At 50.4% G+C, this 22500-nt stretch overlaps 1 protein-coding gene across 5 annotated transcripts in view; it reads left to right on the plus strand.

Moving 5' to 3' along the window:
- The window catches only part of msi2b (musashi RNA-binding protein 2b), a 239845-nt gene that overhangs the window by 117762 nt on the left and 99583 nt on the right, over nucleotides 1–22500 (plus strand). For all 5 annotated transcript variants that reach the window (XM_064301190.1, XM_064301189.1, XM_064301188.1 and 2 more), the window contains one exon: nucleotides 6851–6899. In XM_064301190.1, the coding sequence (XP_064157260.1) occupies nucleotides 6851–6899 (49 nt within the window). The remainder of the gene's footprint in view (nucleotides 1–6850; nucleotides 6900–22500) is intronic.

The raw sequence follows: 22500 nt of genomic DNA on the forward strand, positions 1-22500 counted from the left end.
GATACAGATCATGCTTTATTACGTTTCGGGGGGGGCTTTTTTCTTCCTTCAGACTTGACGTCCCCTCTCTGAATAAGGCGGGTCAAAATGGCGCTGTCAGTCCTAATCTTTTCACAGCTGACACGTTCACATTTATATATACAGCGCAAGTCCGTAGGTATCGGGACAGAGGCAGGTTTTTTTTTTGTTCTTTTGGCTTTGTGCTCCCCAGCGCATCGGATTCGAAATGAAATAGTGAATATGAGGCTAAAGTGCGGACTGTCTGTTTTAATTTGAGGGGATTTTCATCCATATCGGGTGATTGGGGAGGAGGGGGTGCTTTGGATCATTGGTCGTTCCTTTCTTTCTCCACACTTTCCTCTTTCCAGCACTTTGGTACCAGTTCATACTTGTCTCTTCGGTCCATGAGACTTTGTTCCAGAACTCTACAGTTCTTTAATTTTTTTGCAAACTCTAACCTGGCTGTTCTGTTCTTGAGGCTTACCAGTGGTTTGCGTCTTGCAGTGTACCCTCTGAGGTTATGCTGGTGTAGTCTTCTCTTTATGGTAGTCTTTGACACGACTATGTCTACATCCTGGAGAGTTTATGGGTGTTTCGTAATGTTTTTCATTAAATAAATACAGTGATTATTTTAAAAAAGCGTGTTTTGTGTTTACTCAGTTTCCCTTTGTGTAATGTTACATGTTGTCTAAGGACCTGAAACCATTCAGTGTGACAGATCTGCAGTAACAGAGGAAATCAGGCGGGGGGCAGACACTTACTCACCGCCCTGTGTTTGTGTCAGTCGCTCGCAGAATGTCAGTTCTGTGGCGGTTTTGGGGAACGCGGGTAGGCCGGTCGCACAGAGGCCCTCTGGGTAACCAGCGCCGCGGAACAGCGGCTCCCGGGCCGCGACGCGTCCGCGGCGACAGGAGAGAAGACGTTATTGCTTTTTTCATCAAGCGGAAAAGGCACGCAGCCCCCCCCCCCCCCCCCACCCCCCGGCTCGGCCAGGTACCCGCAGCTCGGCACGTCCACGGTTCAGCCATCGATTGGGGGGGACAGGGGGGGGGAGAAATTAAACGAGGTTAAGCCAATGTTCTCGGTCCGCAGAACCCCCCCCTCCCCCCCCCCCCCCCCCCTCCCCCGCCCCCGGCCGCGGCTGGCCTGCGGTTCCATCGCTTTGGCGGTAATATCCAGGACGCGTCCAGGCTTGCCCGTTGCCGCGGCGGCGGCGGAAAATGAAAACTGACAGATTCATATTTATTTTTTAAATGAAAGGGATTGTGGGTCTGCCGGTGTCAGTGGGATCTTATTTACATACCAATTAGCAGATTTAATAACTGCATTTTGTGCTGATTAATATAATTACCATATATATAAGCAGGACGGGATGGAGGGATGGAGGGAGGGGGGTTAAGCGATGGAGGGGGGTTTGGAGAAAAGATTGTCGACAAATTGAGTAGATGTCTTGATAAAAAAATTTTAAAAATGTAATCCAAGCTGCTTTGGCAGAGAAATACAGGAGAAAAAAGGGCTTGATTCACACCAGTTACGACCAGATCAGCCTGCAGGCAGGAGTCGCTCTGGCTTTTTTTAGGGGCTTGAGGGGTTTCTGTTCAAAGCACCGTCCTCTTTGAGAGTGCCCGGGGAGCAACAAAATGGAGGATTGATCCTGCGATCAGCGAGCTTGTCCATGCGCTCCTGACTTGCTGTAATCATACCGCATTTTTTTTAGGGCGCAGTTTTACGCGGGCTTCTCTTTGTGTGTGAGGCTGCAGGCCGCCCACCTTCTCTGCGTGCGGGTATTGTCCGAGCCGGCCTTTGCGGAGAGCCGAACGGAGTTTTGCGGTTAGCGCGTCTGCGTTAGCCTCCCGCCAGGCTCCACCTGAAGTCATTGCTCTGTAGCCGCCGGCAACCTCACTGCCGCATGCACAGGCGTCGCCGCCACCTCAGGGCCCCCCCCCCCCACCCCCCCCGTGTGGTCCGGTGTGTTGTGGGCCCATTTTCCGTCGTCATGGATTCCCAACAGAGTCGGCCCGATTCACTGTGTCAGTGTCTCTGGGTGGCCCCCTTAAAAGGGAAATGGAAGGAGCAGAGGCTTGTTTGGTCGGAGGCCGGTTGGATATTTATGAATTTCCCTTTTAAGATCGGTAAGGGTTTTGTTCTGCTGGCGAGGCCTGTGTTAGACACTGTTTCCTAAAATGGCTGTTTGTCATAAAACAGTTGCGTACTGTTTTTCTTCAGAGCGCAGTTTGTTGTATTACTGCTGTGGAGGAGTTCGTTTGTGCGATTTTTTAAATCGACCGGCCGCTTATATTGTTCCTATTTCTGAGCTTCACTTATTCCAAAAACAAAACAAAACTTCACCAGCTGAAGCTCTTCTTCTGCTGTAATTCTACCGTGACGCTGAGCTCCTGGCCGCAGCTCGCTGTGCTGAAGAGAAGCAGCGGGTGCGTGCGACTGCGTTTTGAAAAGCAAGGAGCTGATTATGCACTCTGGTAAATCAGGACTATCTTTGGTGATGGGGAGGGGGTGTGTTGAAATCAGAGTCCAGGAAAGGAATGAACGACTTCGGCAGTGAGTGTTTGATTGGCGGCTGGTTAGTGTGGGGGGTGCTGTGGGGCAGGGGGCACCGAGGCCCTAAGAGCAGGACCCTTTGATTGCTGGGAAATGGAACGCAGTGACATCATCGACTCCGCTGCTTTTGGAGTGCCCCCCCCCGTGAGAATGGCAGCGCCTTTAACACAGCACTGAGCACTGGAGCCACGTCTGACACACAGACACACACACAGACAGACACACACACACACACACACACACATAACACACACACACACACACACACACACACACACACACACACACATCCACACACACACACACACACACACACACACCACACACACACACACACACACACACACACACACACACACACACACACACACACACGAACACACACACACACACACACACACACACACACACACACACACACACACACACACACACACACACACACACAGACATGGCTTCCCGTGCACTGATCCTGCTCTGATGTGAGTCAGTGGGAGGAATATCAGTTCAGCCACACTGGACAGGGCCTTTCAGACACAATTGATGCATTTCAGCCTTCCCTTTCTAAAGGATACGGCCTCTTTTCTGAAATTTCCACATTCATCATTATAGCACAATCACCCTTCATCAGTGGCTGGGTGGTTTGTGCGCGCGTGCATGCGTGTGTGTGTGTGTGTGGATGGATTCTGCTGTGGGTATTGTGGAATAAGTGAGTGTAGATAATGGATGATGGATGGATGGATGGATGGACTGGGTATTGTACAGGTCAGGATAAGGGAATCTCAACAGTAGAATGGTATTGGCTTTCTGGAGGTTCAGGTCTGAACCTTGAAAGCTCTAGGTGGGCTGTTGACTTCTTAAAATACTACTCAGGAGAGATGGGTTGTAGGAAAACAAGGAAGAAAGACTACAGAAAGAAGGGAAAAAAATCAAAACTAATGATTTTCTTCTCACTTTGTATGTGGTCTGTTCCAGAGACGTCTGTGGAGATGCCTTGTTTACTGATGGATGCGGTGGCAATGCCCCACATAGGGTTTGAACCCGCAGCCTCACTGCTCCAAGCACAGAGCAGGATGGATTAGCTCCTCTGCTCTGCTCCAGCCCCCCCATCTCCTGGGCCGGGTGAATCTGTGCCCTGTCCTTCAGATCCCCCCCCCCCTTTCCCCCTTTGAGCTGCAGCGTACTGTACCCCCCGGTCAGTTTCCGGTGTGTGGGTGGGGGCAGCGTTGCGGGTGCAGGGGTGTGGGCAGAGGACGTCGGAACGGGACGTGCTCATTTCCAGCTCTGTTGTGTAAATGTAAATGTCCCCGCGGTGACTGAGCCTCTTCCTGGCCGGGACCTGAGCATGAATATCCATCGTTACACCCCCCCCCCTTCTCCCTCTCACTCTCTGTGCCCCCCCCCCCCCCCCGGTATTTCATCTTTCCCCCTGCTCTCTCAGTGCGTGCGTCGCCCTGCCTCAGCGAAAGTGCGATTTCAAACGCTCCTGCTATCCTGTCCTCAGTCATCGATCGTCACACGGAATGAAAAGAAAATCATTAGTTTCTTTTTTTCTTTCTTTCTTTCTGTCTATCTATCTATCTGTCACTTGAGTTTTCTCCCCTGACCCATTTTAGGACAGACAGACAGACTGTGACTGACTCACTGACCAACTTATTGACTGACAGAATTACTGACTGACTTACTGACAGACTGACTGAGTGACACACTGACTGGCTGACTGACAGACGACTGACTGACTGACTGACTGACTGACTGACGACGACTGACTGGCACGACAGACTGCTGATTGACTGACTCGACTGACGACTGACTGATGGGCTGGACTGCTGGCTGCTGACTGATTGACTGGCTGGCTGACTGAGTGACCGATTGACTAACTGACTAACTGACTGGCTGACTGACTGACTGACTGGCTGGCTGGCTGACTGACTGACTGACTGACTGACTGACTGACTGACTGGCTGCTGGCTGGCTGGCTGACTGACTGACTGACTGGCTGGCTGACTGACTGACTGACTCACAGACAGACTCGTGTGCGCTGTGCGGACAGCGGGGTGTCTGTGCGCTTTGGCGTCTCCCTAAAGCGGATCTGTCGCGCGCGTCCGAATGCAAAAAACACAAAATGGTGCCTTCATCTAAACTGCTGTCACTGTGAATTACACAACCCCCCCCCACCCACCCACCCCCACCAAATTACAAATTAAAGCTCTGCGTTCCCAGCCCACCCCCCCGCCCCCCCGCCGCTCTCACAGCCAGGCCCCCTCCTGTGACCCGCCAGCGAGCGGGCCTGCCTGTCAGGTCTTCCCCGTCTCGCCGAAATTCCGCTCGGTTTTATGAGAGTGTTCCTGGCGCCGCCCGCACGCTGAGCCCCACCGGGTCTGCCTGACGTGCGGTACAGGTGCACCGGGAGCTGATCTTATTCCGCTGCTCTCTTTGCTCTGGAACCCTCCCTCAAATTTAGCCTCATCCGATCTGACAGACGGAGGACGCTTCTCCCCCCCCCCCGCCCCGTCCCCCCCCGGAGCTCGGACAAGCCTGGGCGTGCTCGTGGTCACCTGACACGTTCCCCGCCTGATGAGAAAACCAAAAAAAAGGGAAATAAACAGACCCGCTCCCGAGATCCAATTAATAAACCCAGCCCGACGTGAAATGATCGAAACGCGCTGTCAGCCAGCGTCCCTCCACTCTGGGGGGGTGGGGGGGGTCATCCACGGGCGTGGCTTTTATTTCATTAAGCCGGGTGTGTTGTTTGTGGTTTGTGAACCCCTGCGCTTTTGGATGGCAGCAGGTTTTCTTGGTTTGGCCCGAGTTGCAGGAAGCAGTGACAGCGTCACGCGCGCGTTCTCCGTTTATAACTGAACCCGGGATATCGCCGTGGTGACGGTGGGCGGCGTGAAGAGACGGGCGAACCCGGCGTTCCCGTGACGACCTCGCGGTCTCACTGGTGGTCCGGTGTGTGCATTTGGGGCGGGGGGGGGGTGGAGTTGGACAGGCCCTGTCTGGTTCTGCTCGCTGACAGGAAACTCTCCCAGCGTGGGGGGGGGTGGGGGGGTCTGCGTCCAGGTGACTTCCCCCCCCCCTCCCCTCACGGCTCGGCCCTTCGCCCATTCTGGACCTGGCCAGTCAGCAGTCAGCCCTCGTTACCTAGCGACCAGGACCGGGGAATCGAAGGGTTCTGCCCGGCACACACACACACACACACACACACACACTCACACACACACACACACACACACACACACACACACACACACACACACACACACACACACACACACACACACACACAGACGGAAGTGTGACATTTAAAGGCCTCTCCCCCCCAGGCTGAGCACCACGTCCCCACTAAGCGTCTGTCCCACACCCACACTTGTGGCGTGGGGAGGGTGGGGGTGGTTTTCTGTTTTAAGAAGGTTAAATAGCATCTGGGGGAGAGAGGGAGCGTGGGTGCGTTCGGTGGGTGGTGGTGCGCACTGGGAAGTTCACGTCTCACTCTGTCCTTCTTAGAGGACCACCAGTGTAACGGATCGTCTTTATACAGCAGTGAAGCTCCTGTCCAGCGTGTGTGACTGGGGCTTTAGGGCTTCCTGGGGGGGGGGGGGGGGGTGTAAGGATACATGTGACTGACCTGCTGCTCACCTGTATGATACATGTGACTGACCTGCTGCTCACCTGTATGGTACATGTGACTGACCTGCCCCTCACCTGTATGGTGCATGTGACTGACCGGCTGCTCACCTGTATGGTGCATGTGACTGACCTGCTCCTCACCTGTATGTGTGACTGACCTGCTGCTCACCTGTATGGTACATGTGACTGACCTGCTCCTCACCTGTATGTGTGACTGACCTGCTGCTCACCTGTATGGTACATGTGACTGACCTGCTGCTCACCTGTATGGTACATGTGACTGACCTGCTCCTCACCTGTATGTGTGACTGACCTGCTGCTCACCTGTATGGTACATGTGACTGACCTGCTCCTCACCTGTATGGTACATGTGACTGACCTGCTCCTCACCTGTATGGTACATGTGACTGACCTGCTCCTCACCTGTATGTGTGACTGACCTGCTGCTCACCTGTATGGTACATGTGACTGACCCGCTCTCCTCACCTGTACATGTGACTGACCTGCTCCTCACCTGTATGGTACATGTGACTGACCTGCCCTCCTCACCTGTATGGTACACGTGACTGACCTGCTCCTCACCTGTACATGTGACTGACCTGCTCCTCCCCTGTATGGTACATGTGACTGACCCGCTCTCCTCTCTTGTGTTTTGCAGGTAGAAGATGCCATGCTCATGTTCGACAAAACGACCAACAGACATAGAGGTAAGGACTGTTCACACCTGCTCGTTTGCTTTAGCTTTCTTTAGGCAAAGCACTAGACTTTGTGTATCTCACAGAATCCATGATTTACTTGCAACGTTTGAGCACAACACACATTTAATAATGGACCGAACATGGAAGTGCTAGAAGACCAAGATACAAGTGATATAAGACAGTCATCTGAGATTGGGAGAGGCCCTGTGGAGGAGCAGAGTTACAGCTGGCAAAGGTACAGTCTGAAGAGACGCGTCTTGAGACCACGGTGGAGGGTGGGCAGTGAGTGGTTCGAGTTAGGAACAGGGGACAGGGTTGCACCCCTGGTGAGCCGGGGTGGAGAAGCTCCGCGGTCGGGACGAGCGAGAACCGGTCGTCCCGTTGGTGGTTTCGGTGCGAGTCGCGCGGGTTTGGCGATTGCGTCTTCCGGGGTAACGGGCGGGGGGGGGGGGGTGGGTGGTATGGGGCAGTCGGAGAGGGTTCCGAGTTCGTCGCTATGGCGATCCCCGCCAGTGGACCGGGCGCCTGTCAGAAGTCCTCAGGAGAACCGTGGACGTCTACGCTCTCCCCAAATCATTCAGTGGAGCTCACGAACGTGCGCGGCTGCGGGTGCAGGCGATTGGCTGGCCGCTCCACGTTGGGGTAGGGGGTGGGGGGTGATTGGACGTACTCAGATTTATAAAAGGAAAAGAGAAGGAGCTGGTCCCTGCGTTCTGAACCCCCCCAGCGTGGGGGCGGGACGGGGCGGGGCGGACGCCTGTCTTGCGTGGTCTGATCCGGCCCCCCCGTAAACCCTCCAAAAAAAACACGCATCCCTGGAACCACCCAAGGACAAAAAAAAAAAAAAGTAAAATTATGGATGTGAAATAGACGGTTGCGGGGCGGGTGTCACGCTGGCATCGGGGGGCTGTGGGGCTGGGTCGGGACGGGCGGAGGGGGGAGAGCTGAGAGATTTATGATGTGAACGACATCCCCCCCCCCCCCCCCCTCTTTCTTGATTTAAATGTCCCGGACTCCTTTTTTTATTATTTTATTTTTTTATTTATTTGCGAGAGCAGTGGCAGGAGAGCAGAGGCTCATCCCTCATCCTGTCAGAGGACATTAGGGTGCCCCCGACACCGGAGGAGCCCCCCTGAAAATCGATCGCTTGAGAGAAAGTAATCGCGGACGCCGGCGGAAAATCTCATATGGCTTGTCTGATACAGGGAGCTGACGGTGGGGCCTGGGCAACTTTATCTGACTTTCTGAGGGTGTTGGTTTTTGGGGTTTGGGGGAGGAGGGGAACGTAGGGTTTACAGAACAGGGTGTGGTCCCCCCCCCCCCCACACACACACACAGAAGCTACAGGCTACATCTTTATCTTGTTTGTGTGTGTGTGTGTGTGAGAGAGACAGAGACAGAGACCGAGAGAGAGACAGAAAATGAGGAGATAGAGATAGTCAGAGAGAGATAGACAGAGAGAGCGAGACAGAGAGATAGAGGCAGAGAGAGATAGACAGAGAGAGCGAGAGAGAGAGATAGAGGCAGAGAGAGATAGACAGAGAGAGCGAGACAGGGAGAGATAGAAAGTGAGAGAGAGCGAGACAGAGATGGAGGCAGAGAGGAAAGGAAAGGAAAGACCTCATCCTCCAGCCCCACCCCCACCCCCAACCCTCTTTTACCCCCTGGCTGGACCCTTGCTATCCCCTTGACTCTTGGTGGAACTGTCCAGAAGTTTGGAAGCTGCCCTTTTTGCCACAGGCCCAGGTCGGTAGAGGCTGCAGATATTCTTGGGGGTTGAAGGGGGGGAATGACCCATGTCCTTTTTTTGGACTTCCTTTTCCTGTGAAACTTGGGCTATCTGGTGTCAGAGAGACCTTTTTTGGAGAACGGAGGTAGGGTGTTGAGTTTGTCCCTGTTGACCTAGCCAAAAGTACTGGGGGGTTGGTACCTTCGTCATGCCGGCTGTTATCTCCCGGTCTGCGTGCGATCGCACCAGGAAGCTCTCGGGGTGAGCCGCCCAGCCGCTAGCGTCATTAAGAGCGCGACCGGTAAACAAGCCGCCCGCCAATTCGACAGCGACGTTCCCTCCTCTCCGTCTCCCCCCCTCTGTTTATTTACGGACTAATTCAATCAAAGACCAAAATACCGGGTTCTGCCGGGCGGGGCGCGGTGTCAGCGGGGAGCCGTCTTCTGTTTTGGACTCTTTTTTTTTCCGCCGTTGTTGTTGAGCGCGTTTGTTTTTCTCCTCGCCGTCGCCAGATTGTTCATTAATGACTTCTTTATTTATTTCCTTGTTTTTTTTTTACCGGAGGACTGCGGGTCCTGTTTACCCCCCCCCCCGTCTCCCCTCGGCGTCTGATAGGGGGTCAGGTTTGGGGGCGCCCGCCCGTAATTGCGTCACCTTCCAGCCAATCAGCCGGTGAGCGTCTTTTTCCGTGTTAAAAAAGAAAAAGAGCGAATCGTAAAGATCCGTTAAAAAAAGGACGTCTCGCCGGGGGGGTGGGGGGTGGGGGTCGGGACGGCGGCCCCTCTTCGGGGGGGTCGGGGGGTGAACCCCTGCGAGAGACGGGGGACAGATTGGGCGGAAGACGAAAAAGCCGCGAGCTCGTTATTGAGGTCCCCCGTCCTCTCGGTAATGAGGTCCCTCCATCTGCTAATTCCATCCTCGTCAACCCCTCTCGTCATTATCTTATTTTTCCTCCTCCTCCTCTTCTTCTTTTGTGCTCTTCCTCAGCCCTCTGGTCCTTCGCCGCCGGGCCCTTGTGGAGATTGGGCATTGTTGTTGTTATTAATAAGGGCCCGGTGAAGGTACTCGATGGCGGTTGGCGGGCAGCGGTTAGCAGCGGTTAGCGGCGGTTAGCGGTAGCGCTGTGCCCCGGCGGGCGTGTGTCTCGCCGCTCTCTGCGGTAACTCAGAGCCGCTCGGCGGCGTCCTTCAGCCTCGCACCCGGGGTAGCCAGCTTCGCGCTAAGACACTCCCCCCCTTCCCCCCCTCGTCCTGAATCCGACAGGCACCAGGCCTCCCCAGCATTTACAGCAGCGGAATGAGGAGGACTGCGTTTGGAATTGAGCTCTCTGCATCTCACTATATCTGGCACCCACCCCTCACCCCATTCTGAGTCCTCAGCTTTCAGACCATGTTTACACCACTGCCAAGCTTTTTACATCCACTTCTGTCCCCACAGCCTTTTACATCCACTTCCTGTCCCACAATCCTTTTACATCACTTCCGTCCCACATCCTTCCTACATCCATCCCTTCCTGTCCCCACAGCCTTTTTACATCCACTTCCTGTCTCCACATCCTTTCTACATCCACATCCACTTCCTGTCCCCACAGCCTCTTTACATCCACTTCCTGTCCCCACAGCCTTTTTACATCCACTTCCTGTCCCCACAGCCTTTCTACATCCACTTCCTGTCCCCACAGCCTTTCTACATCCACTTCCTGTCCCCACAGCCTCTTTACATCCACTTCCTGTCCCCACAGCCTTTTTACATCCACTTCCTGTCCCCACAGCCTCTTTACAGCCACTTCCTGTCCCCACAGCCTTTTTACAGCCACTTCCTGTCCCCACAGCCTTTCTACATCCACTTCCTGTCCCCACAGCCTTTTTAAATCCACTTCCTGTCCCCACAGCCTTTCTACATCCACTTCCTGTCCCCACAGCCTTTCTACATACACTTCCTGTCCCCACAGCCTTTCTTCATCCACTTCCTGTCCCCACAGCCTCTTTACATCCACTTCCTGTCTCTGCGGTCTTTAACGATGCTCTTCCTGAGTTATAGTTCATGGGACACTGATTCTTCACGGTCGTAGTTTAGGTCTCATTAACCTTTGACTGTTTTCGCCATTTAAAGACCCTGTGCAGTCCTCTGTTTCCTGTGAGTAAAACGTCCATTTAGCAACGCGATAAAGACACACACTTACCTATTCCAAATGTATTATCAGAAAAAAATAATGTATTTCATTACGTGTAATCTATGCTGCCATTTCTACGCATGAAAGCTGGAGGTTTGACAGGGCATGTCCGTTGCATCTTGGATGTTCACAGCTGAATTCTGATTGGCAGCCCACTGAACAGAAGGACCCGTCATTGGTTCAAATGTAAATTGATGCACAAGATTACATTACAGTCACTTAGCAGAGGCTCTTATCAAGAGCAGATTGAAAAAGTGGAGCAAATCAATGTCAGTTTCAGGAATACAAACATTCACTTTCCCGCCAGAAGTAAATGGATGGTAAATGGACTGCATTTATATAGCGCTTTTATCCAAAGCGCTTTTCAATTGATGCCTCTCATTCACCCATTCACACACACACACTCACACAGCAACGGTGAAAGGCTGCCATGTAAGGTCCCAATCAGCTCGTTGGGAGCTATTAGAGGTTAGGTGTCTTGTTCAGGGACACTTCGACACGCCCAGGGCGGGGGATCGAACCGGCAACCCTCCGACTGCCAGACAGCCGCTCTTACCTCCTGACAAGGTGCTTAAGGCTAATTTATAATGAATAAACCAACAGTTGGTACAGTCAGAAAAAGTCAATATGTCTACAGAACAAACTCTATGCTTACACCGGTATGTCCGACACCATTATCCTGAAAGGAAATCCAAAAAAAAACAAAGGATAGCTACAGGGGTCAGGGGTTGCCATGGTGCGGTCTGAAGAGGTGCGCTATTGGTCTGTGTCGGAAAAAAAATATTTGCCCCTTTTCACATGGGTGATATGTTGAATAACTTTTTTTGTTAAATAAATGAAATAATCATTTTAAAAACGAGTTCTGTGTTTACTCAGGTTTCCTTTAACATAACGTTTTTTTTCAAAAATACCTGAACCAATTTGGTGTGAAAAATATACAGTAATAATAGAAGGAAAATCAGGAAGTGGACAAATGGCGCTGTACTCTAACATTTCGCTGCCCCTCCTCTGCCACGTCTCTACGTCGCTGCTCTCCGCGGAGATCGTCTCGGGGAAAATAAATTATCGCGGGCGGCGCGAACGTAGCGCCGGCGGTCCGCGCGGCGCGGTATTGCGACGCGCGATAATGCGCGGCCGCGTGTTAATACCGTGTTATTACAGCGGTATTAAGTAGGTGTCGGTTTCCCCCCCCGCGAGTGCCCCCGTGTAGCAGCGGCGCATCAATCTCCGAGGAGCCCGTCCGGCGCCAGGTGAAAAAGCAGTCATAATTTCCTCTCTGAGAGGAAGAGAGAAAAAAAAACCCAGCGGTGCGCTCGGCTGACAAGATACCCCTCGAGCAAATGTAATTAGATACACCTTAACCTTTCTCCACATCATTTAAAAGGGGGGCCTCCGCCATTGTCTACATTAGCTTTTAATATCCTCTTTTTCCGCCCGTCCCCTAATATGAAAAAATATAAAGGTTCCCGCTATTTATTAGCATTTAGCGACGGAATGTCATTTAAATATCATATCTAATCATATAGCCCCCCCCCCCGTTCCCTCCCCCACGCCACCCCCTCCTTAATTGGAGTCCCCCCCCCCGCCCCCCCACGCTAATCATGAAGACGGGTGTAATAACACATTCAGACGCTCCTAATCACAGCTCGGGAGCTCATCAAGAGGAAGTAGGAAGCGAGAGGGCCTTTTTGGTGTTTTTTTTTTTTTTTACCCACAAGGCCGAGCAGCAGCGGCGGTGGTGTGCGTGACGCGTACGTGTGTGTGTGTGGCGGGCCTCTCGCTGTCGGTGTGTTTTCTGTTCTCCACATTTTTTTTGGCTCTGGGAGAGAGGGCCGGATCTGGACCTTAACCCCCCCCCCCTCTCCTCTGTGCCGGCGTTACGACTGTGTTTCCAAAACTGACAAAATGGCCGTTTGGACCTGCTGCAGGTGCACGGGCGTCAGTGAGGAGCGTCAACGTCTGTGCGTTTGAGTTTGAGTTTTGGAGTGAGTGTGCGCCTATGTATGTGAGAATGAGTGTGCGTGTGTGTGTACGTATATTAATGTGTGAGTGTGTGTGTGTGATTTTGCCCTAAAGTCCCTATAGTCCAATAAAATCTTCTCGTAAATTTAGCACCAGGCGTAGGAAACTGGTGTTCTTGTTTTTGTTTTCTGGTGCTATAAATGCTGTACTGAGCTTAGCCCTCCAGCAAGGAAACGGGCTTCCCATGATCCTTTGCTGTGCCCTACTGCTTTCCTCTTGTCCTCAGCTGTCCAGCCTCAGCTCACTCTTTTATTTTTTCGCTGGGCTCTCTCTCTCCCTCCCTCCCTCCCTCCCTCCCTCCCTGCTCGGGCCTTCCATTAAGGGGACAGATGGATCTATTTAAACAGAAGTAAGCAAACAGCGGTGCCCCCGTCCCCTGTTCATCGGGGGGGAAGAGACAGAGGGGCGCTGCAGGAGATGAGACGGGGGCAGCGGCTCGGAATGGTCCCGCCGCCGCCCTGCCTAACACGCCTCGTTCCCCGGGCCGCCGACGCCGCCCCCCCCCCCCCCCCCCCCCTCCTAACACCCTGGGCCCCTCCAGGGAGGACAGGGACCAGGAACGGGGACGGAGCGAGCGCCTCATCGAAATTCATAGCGCCCGTAATGCGGGTTGTGAGGTTAAGCTCTCCACGCGGCCGGCCGCAGTCACGCTACGCTGGAGTCGTCACGGCGACGGACACTTCTGTCCTTTTTGTTTTTTTTTTTTATGTGAAGCACCACGTTCTCTATTTCTTTTTTGGCTGGACCGCAACAGCGGGGCCAGCCCTACAAACGCGAATGTCTGTGACTGAATGACTGACTGACTGACTGACTGACTGATTGACTGACTGAGTGACTGACTGACTGACTGACTGACTGAGTGAGTGACTGACTGACTGACTGAGTGACTGACTGACTGACTGACTGACTGACTGACTGACTGACTGACTGTCTGACTGACTGACTGACTGACTGACTGTCTGACTGACTGACTGTCTGTCTGACTGACTGACTGACTGACTGACTGTCTGACTGACTGACTGACTGACTGACTGACTGTCTGACTGACTGACTGACTGAGTGAGTGAGTGACTGACTGTCTGCCTGACTGACTGAGTGACTGTCTGACTGACTGACTGTCTGACTGACTGACTGACTGACTGACTGACTGACTGATAGAGTTACACCGCGCACGTCTGTGAAGTCGGCCGGTTCGGTCCAGCCACATACTAGGTTTTAACCTGGTCTTGTTTTAGTTTTTTGCCTCCCCTTATTGTATGCTTAATGTATGTACCCCCCCCCCCCCCCCTAAAGAAAATGTAGCACAGTCTGTCACTGCGGTGTGAGGGCTTTGAGGACCGCGGCGCGGCGTGGGTTAAAAACGTCTCTCAGCCCCGTCGATAACCGCGTCGGAGAGAACGACCCCACGGCGTCATCCTCCAGAAACATTCTCTTCATCTGAGCTGCTGTCACAGAGGCCCAGGAACGCTGCCGCTTCCTTTTAATCGCGTTCGGCTATCGGCACGCTAAACCTCTCCACGCCTCGCCCGGGCGCTGTTTTATTCATTCCTAAATGCATTCGGAAGGTGTTTATGACACGTCGGCCGCTTGCGTTCGCTTGGCACAGACGGAAATGAAGTGCTGTCTTCCAACTATAACACCCTTTGAAGTGCAGGTTTTTTTAGAATGTTTTTTTTTTTTCAAAAGTCTAAGTCGGTGTTCTAGAACTCCGTCGCTCGTACCGACTGTGACATCAGCGTTAGAATGTTCAGTTAAGAGCGTTCTATGGACTGCATTTATATAGCGCTTTTATCCAAAGCGCTTTACAATTGATGCCTCTCATTCGCCAGAGCAGTTAGGGGTTAGGGGTTAGGTGTCTTGCTCAAGGACACTTCGACACGCCCGGGGCGGGGTTTGAACCGGCAACCCTCTGACTGCCAGACAATCGGTCTTACCTCCTGAGCTATGTCGCTCCTTCTAATCGCGTGTTTGGGATCTCGCGCCTTCAGGAGTTCATTCTGAGTGTCCAGTGGGTCTTGGAGTGAGCAGTGCTCTTGTTTCCTTTCCCGATGTTGACGGTCGCTCTGGAATTGGATCTCACGCTCAGCAGACTCAGGATTGCCTGTGCATACGGGTAGCTGGTCAAAGCAGTTGACCTAAACCTGTGCTCTGTATTGTCTGGACCCCCCTCCCTCCCTCCCTCCCTCCCTTCCCTGTTCCCTGTGGTGATTGGCCGGCAGGTGCGCGGCGGCCTCGGCCGATTGGCCGTCCGCGCGCAGACCCCAGCCGTTGCGGGGGCGTCGGGGAGCAGCTGCCGGGGGGAAGATTGGCCACTTGGACGCGCGAAAAGCTTTTCGATAAATAATGAAGCGGCGATAATAACCAGCTGCTTTCGAGGGCGCGTGATGCGACTCCCCCCCCCCCCCCCCCACCCAACCCCCGTTTCCTGCACGACGCGCCCCCCCCCACCCCCCCCGCTTCCCGCCGTCGCTGCCGAGCGTGGTCCGCGCGTGGCGCCTCCCGGGGAAAATGCCTTCGCGGGTCTGTGATTGCGCCATGCATTTTTAATCCCCCCCCCCCGACCCCTCCCGCCAACAGGCCCCCCCTACAGGGGCCCCCCCGCCCGGGACGTACCAGCGTCCCGTTCCGTCCCCACGCCCGCCTGCTTTCTGCTTTTCGTTGGCGAGTCTCTGTTTGCCCCGCCCAGGTTTTCCTCATCCCGGTGGGGTGGGGGGGGGGTGGAGACAGGGGGACAGGGGCCTGTAATTAGGCAACACCCGATGGACTAATGGGGGTCTGAGTCGGATTCTTGTTCCCCGGCCCTGTCCTCGTTAGAGACCCCGTACCCCGACACGAGCCTGACAGCTGGAGAGAAGGGGGCATGGAGGCAGAGAGAGAGAGAGAGAGAGAGCGAAAGAGAGAGAAAGAGCAAGAGAGAGAGAGAGAGAGAAAGAACGAGGGAGAAGGCGGGAGGAGAAGACCAAAGTGTGGGGGGGGGTGGGGGGGACAAGAGAGGATGGAGCGAGTGCGAGAGGAGAAAGAGATGGAGAGAGATGCCAAGTCAGGCGGAGCAGGGAGAAACGGTTGTGGGAAGAGGGGGGAGAAGTGATTAATATCTCCTCATAGACGTGTCTGAGTGTAAAACGCACCGCGCTCCAGTCCTCCGGCTGCCGGCTGCGTGTGTCAGGCTGATGATGCCTGATTGAATTTGGCACCTACTGAGAAAAGGGGAGAGAGAGAGAGAGAGAGAGAGAGAGAGAGAGAGAGCAGGAATTAGGAAGGCAGTGGAATAGGGAATTGGAGGTAGAGGAGACAGACGTCTTGTGCACCTATCTACACGCACACTCTCTCTCTCTCACACACTCACTCACACACATACGCACACGCGCATACCGACACACACACTCACTCACGCACTCACACACATACGCACACACGCATACAGACACACTCACTCACTCACACATACACACACATACGCACACACACTCACTCACTCACTCACTCACACACATACGCACAAACGCATACAGACACACACACTCACTCACTCACACACACATACGCTCACACGCATACACACACACACACACACACACACTCACACACATACGCACACACACACACACACTCACACACACACTCACTCACACACATACGCACACACACACACACACACACACACTCACTCACACACACATACGCACACACACACACACACACACACACACACTCACACACATACGCACACACACACACACACACACACACACACACACTCACACACACACACACACACACACGCACCCGTGTGGCAGAATAGGCCTTCGCCCCAGTGTGTGTTCTTTAACCCATGTGTAAAAGGGTTCGCCGGCCTCCGGCAGGGGAGCGGCGTCCCCTCCTTGGGGGGGGGGGGCAGGGGGGGATCAGCGCTGGTTCAGACTGAGCAGCACTTCACTGCTCCTCAGTGTCTTTCCGTTGGCCCTGCTTCTGATCCCCGGCAGAGAGGAGGTGTGTTTGCAGCCCAAGGTCACGGGCAGTGGGGTGTTCCGTGGCAGAGTGCAGACGCGTGTGTGCGGTGGGGGGCGGTGAGGGGGACCGTGGGGGGGGGGGGGAGGCGGAGAGGAGAGGTAACAGATAATGCATTACTCTGATGGGAAAGATAATGTATGAGGAGAGCTCTCAGCTGTGTGCTGCTCCACCTCCCTGTCTCTCCCCCCCGCTCTCTCTCTCTCTCTCTACTGTCTCCCTCCCTTCCATCTCCCTATCAATTTTCAATTTCAATTTCAAAGTGCTTTATTGGCATGACAAATATAGGCACTTGTGTTGCCAAAGCAGTGGTTATAACATACAACTATATACAATTAATCCGTTATATAAAAAAAAAAAAAAAAATAATAAAATAAAATAAATAAAAAAAAATATATATATATACAAAAATACCAGTAAGTGATGTTAGGTGTGTGTGTGTGTGTGTCTGACTATCTGTGTGTTATGTGCATGAGTGAATATTATGTGTCTGCTTGTTCATGTGTATGCTGTGTGTAAATGTGTGCATGAGGTGGTCACACATTGTCCCTCAGAGTATGGCAGGAGAACACAAATTGTGCTGCTAATATGCAGCAGCCTTTTTCTTCTCCTAATAGGTAGGGTAATCTATCGTCATTGGGTATATAATTGAATTGGGGGCATTTCTGGATTATTTTTTGGTAGAATTTTTGGCGAATTTGGTCAAATTTTGTGCATTCCATTAGGAAGTGTTTTTCAGTTTCAATTTGGTTGCCTTTGCACTGTTGGCACAATCTTTTTTCTTCTGGCAACCATGATTGTCTGTGCCTGCCAGTTTCTATAGCTAAGTGGTGCTCGCTGAGTCTGTACCTCGTCAAGGTGGTTCTCAGTTTTTTGTCAGTAACTGTGGTCAGGTAGTTCGCTACAGCATACTGTCTTTTTAGGGCCAAATAACATTTCATTTTACTTTGCAATTTTGTTTTAGTTTCCCAGTAGGTTATATAATTCTGTTTCAGCTGTGTTGCAATTTGGTTTATTCTAATTATGTTTGTAGTTTTGTTCTGATCCTGAGCAGGTGAGGTGTTAGTGTGTGTTAGTGTATGTGGGGAACTAAGGCTCAGGACCAGCTGAGTGAGGGGATTGTTTGCTTTGCTCAACTCTTGGTATTGCAGGGCTTTGTATTGATGTGAGTGGGGGTCACTTGTTTTAGGTGCTTCCAAAATTTGATTGACCTTTTTTGTATTTTGATAAGTAATGGGTATTGGCCTAATTCTGCCCTGCATGCATTGTTTGTTGTGTTTCTATGTAATTTCAGGATATGTTTACAGAATTCTGCATGCAGGGTTTCAATTGGATGTTTGTCCCATTTGCCAAATTCTTGACTGATGAGTGGACCCCACACTTCACTGCCATAAAGAGCAATTGGTTCGATTACAGCTCCAAAGATTTTAAGCCAAATTCTAATTGGAATCTCTACACAAATTTGTCGTTTTATGGCGTAGAAGGCCCTGCGTGCTTTCTCCCTTAGTTCATTCACTGCAATGTTGAAGTTTCCTGTAGAACTGATTTTTAGCCCTAAATAATTGTAATTTGAGGAATGTTCAATGTAGTGTGTTCCTAACATGAATTTGTGTTTTGTTCCTGAGATCTGGATCTTTTGGAATGTCATAATTTTAGTTTTGTTAAGGTTTACTGCCAGGGCCAGGTCTGGCAGTATTGTTCTAGCAGGTCTAGGCTTTTCTGTAACCCTGTTCACTGGGGGAAAGGAGAACCAGGTCATCTGCGTAGAACAGGCACTTGATCTCTGAGTTGTGTAGAGTGAGACAGGCACTGCAGCCTTTTCTAATATGTTTGCCAATTCATTAATATAAATATTGAAAAGAGTTGGGCTAAGGCTGCAGCCCTGTCTTACTCCACGTTCCTGAGAGAAGAAATTTGTTCTTTTGTTGCCAATTTTTATGCCGCATTTGTTCCCTGTATACATTGATTTTATTAGATCATAGGTTTTACCCCCTACACCACTTTCAATAATTTTGTAGAATAACCCTTGATGCCAAATAGAATCAAATGCTTTTCTAAAATCAATAAAGCAAGCAAATATTTGTTTTTTGTTTTGGGTTACATATTTCTCAATTAGGGTGTGTAGGGTGTAAATGTGATCAGATGTGCGGTGATTTGGTAAAAATCCCATCTGACTTCTTCTCAAGACATTGTGTTTAGTAAGGAAGGTTAAAAGTCTAGAATTTATGATACTGCAAAGTACCTTCCCCAGATTACTGTTCACACAGATGCCTCGGTAATTGTTTGGGTCAAATTTATCTCCATTTTTGAATATTGGTGTTATAAGCCCATGGTTCCAGATGTCAGGGAAGTAACCTACACTCAGAACCAAATTGAATAATTTTAGGATGGCCAGTTGAAATTTTGTGCTTGTGCATTTTAGCATCTCATTTAAAATACTGTCAGGTCCAGATGCTTTTTTAGGTTTCAATTTTTTAATTTTATCTTTAAGCTCTTGTTCAGTAATCGAGAAGTCCAATGGATTTTGATTATCTTTAATAGCCAATTCAAGTTCCTGCAATTTTTTATTTATATGGTTTTTGTCAGGATTTGCTCCTAATTCCACTTTTTTAAAAAGTGTTTGAAAATGGTTTGTCCAAATATCCCCATCTTGTATCGCTAATTCTTCTTGTTGTGTTTTTTTCAGATTTTTCCATCGGTCCCAAAATTGATTTGTATTTATTGACTCCTCAATTTCTGCCAGTTGCTTTTCAGTATATTGTGCCTTTTTGTTTCTGAGTGTACGTTTATATTGCTTTAGTACTTCACAGTAAAGAAGGCGTATATTTGAGTTATTTGGGTCTCTGTGTTTTTGATTTGACAATTTTCTTAGTTCTTTTCGGATGTTTTGACAGTCTTGGTCAAACCATTTGTCCTCTTTTTTGAGTTGAGGTTTCAGTTTATTTTTCATTTTTAATTGTGATTTTTCTGCTGTTTTTTCAAAGATAGCATTGACATTTTTTACTGCCAGATTGACTCCTTCTATACTGTGAATATATGGGTTGTCCAGAAAGGTGTCTAAAAGTGTTTGAATTTCTTGATCTCTAATTGCTTTCTGGAATTCTTCTTCACTGTTTTGAACCCATCTGTATGATTTTCTTATATTTAACAGCTTACTGGGCTTTGTGTGTGTAGTATTGTTAATTTCTGTCCTTTTGAAAATCACAGTAATTTGACTGTGGTCAGACAGAGGGGTTAGAGGCTTAACAGTGAATGCTCTGAGAGAGAAAGGGTCTAAATCTGTTATCATATAATCTACTGTACTATTCCCAAGAGGTGAGCAAAATGTATATCTTCCTAATGAATCCCCTCGTAACCTACCGTTGACGATGTACAGACCCAGACTTCGACAGAGTTGTAAGAGTTCTCTTCCATTTTTGTTGATTACATGATCATGGTTGTTTCTGTGGGAATAGGGAGAATTGTTAATAAAGGGCATTTTTTAGTTATATAGTAATCTCCCTGTGTGCTGGTACAATCAAGTTGTGTTCCTGTTCTTGCATTCAGGTCCCCGCATATGAGCACATTTCCCTGGGCCTGGAAATGGTTTGCCTCTTTTTCTAATTCAGGGAACATATCTTCTGTGTAGTATGGGGACTCTGAGGGAGGGATGTATATGGCACAGAGAAATACATCTTTTTCTGAAAGAATAAGACCTTTCTTGATTTTAATCCATAAATAATGTTTGCCAATTTTTAAGGGATCTATAAAATTGTGTAATTTTGATTTGTACCAGATTATTATTCCCCCTGAATCCCTGCCCTGATGTATAGTGCTAATCTTTTGGGAGGGTATGATGATCTCTCTGTAGTCTGGGGGACAGTGGGTGACCATGGCTGCCTTACACCATGTTTCCTGCAAAATGATAATATCCTTTTCTTTTATGCTGTTTTGGAAATCATGGTGTAAGGTCTTTAGTCCAAAGGCTGATGATTTCAGACCTTGGATGTTCCACATACTTATTGTAAACGAAGTCATATTAAATAAATTAACATTTTTTGTTTAAAATGAGATAAACCAGTAAAAACATTTGTAACTATAATAGTGATAATTCAAAAACTTCTAGGGTGTATTATTACAACTCTTTGCCTCTTTATGGAGACCTGTGAGTATGCATAGTATACATACATATGTGTACCTTAACCTATACCTATGTGTACATTAACATACACATGCATTTATATATATGTATACTTATATATATATATTTTTTTTTTACTTAATCTGTTTAAATCAATTTATTGCAGATGTATTGCAGCAATTGTTTGATTTCACCAATCTCCAGTGTGTCCTGTTGTCCCCCCTATCTGTCACTGTCTGCCTTTCTCTTTCTCTCAATCCCTCTCTGCCGTCTCCCTCTCTGTCTTGTTTCTCCCTGTCCTCTCTTCCTCTCTCTCTGTCTCCCTTTCTCCTTCTCCCTATCCCTATCCATCTCTCTCGCTTTCTCTCTGTCCTTCTCTCTCTTTCCCCCTTTCTCTCAATCCCTCTCTGCCGTCTCCCTCTCTGTCTTGTTTCTCCCTGTCCTCTCTTCCTCTCTCTCTGTCTCCCTTTCTCCTTCTCCCTATCTCTCTCCATCTCTCTCGCTTTCTCTCTGCGCTTCTCTCTCTTCCTCTCCGTCACCCTCTCTGCCCCTGTGTCGCCTGCTCTCTTTCCCCCTTTCTCTCTCCCTCTCTGTCTTGCTTTCTCTCTTTCCCTCTGTTTCTCCCTCTCCCCCTCTCTCTCTCTCTCTCTCTGTCCTTCCTGTCCCTCTGTCCATCCACCCCTCGCCCCGCCGCCGTTGTTTCGCCCGTCCGGACGGATGATGCGTTTCACACAGATGTCAGTCCTCCCGGCTTGTACAGCCTTCCGAATCGATGGAGGTAATCTGCGATGGATTCACACCTCCCCCCCCCCCGGCCGGCGGGTTCTGCCGGGATTAGCCGCGGTTTGTCGTCGCGGCGACGGCGCGGGCGCTAATGGAGTTTAGCGCGCCGCTCGGCTCTCGTAAGCGCGGCCGTCAGTCTCCGGCCGCGCCTGCGGAACCTTCCGGAGAGACGGGCCCCCCCTCTCTCCCGCCCAAACTGCTGAGCGGGCCGGGCTTCAGCCCCGACTCTCCTCCGGCCCGTCTGCAACGCTGCTTCTGTTTTCATTTTTTTGGAGTGAATGACAGTCTGAAAATAACTCCATTCCAAGAAATCAAAATAACTGTCATCAATAAATTGTATTGGTTTTCTTCAGTTAAGCCAGATTTTTGTTAAAAAAAAATATTTGTTCTACTGAGTACTCGTGAGTTATTGTTAATTCAGTTATTTCACCAATTTTTTCACGTTTAAAAAATTTGAACAGTTTTGACATTTTATTTGGCGTTTCTTACCAGACTCAGTGGAGGACTTAGAAAGTGTGCGTGGAGATGTTAAGCAAGGTGCCGCGATACTATTAGTGCCTATTAGTCGTGAGTTATTAGTGTCACAGCCGACCGCAAATGTGTCATTATGCAAATCTGCTGTGTGACAGTAAGTGGCCGCGGTAGGAGCATTAAAGTTTTATTTTGAAGAGTCAGTACTATGTACGATACCCTCACTCCCAGCCTCTAAACCACTGCTTTTAACAGACACACACAGCCTCTACACCACCACAGTTTACACACACAGCCTCTACAC

The sequence above is a fragment of the Anguilla rostrata genome, chromosome 12 (genome assembly GCF_018555375.3).
Source record: "Anguilla rostrata isolate EN2019 chromosome 12, ASM1855537v3, whole genome shotgun sequence".
Lineage (NCBI taxonomy): Eukaryota > Metazoa > Chordata > Actinopteri > Anguilliformes > Anguillidae > Anguilla > Anguilla rostrata.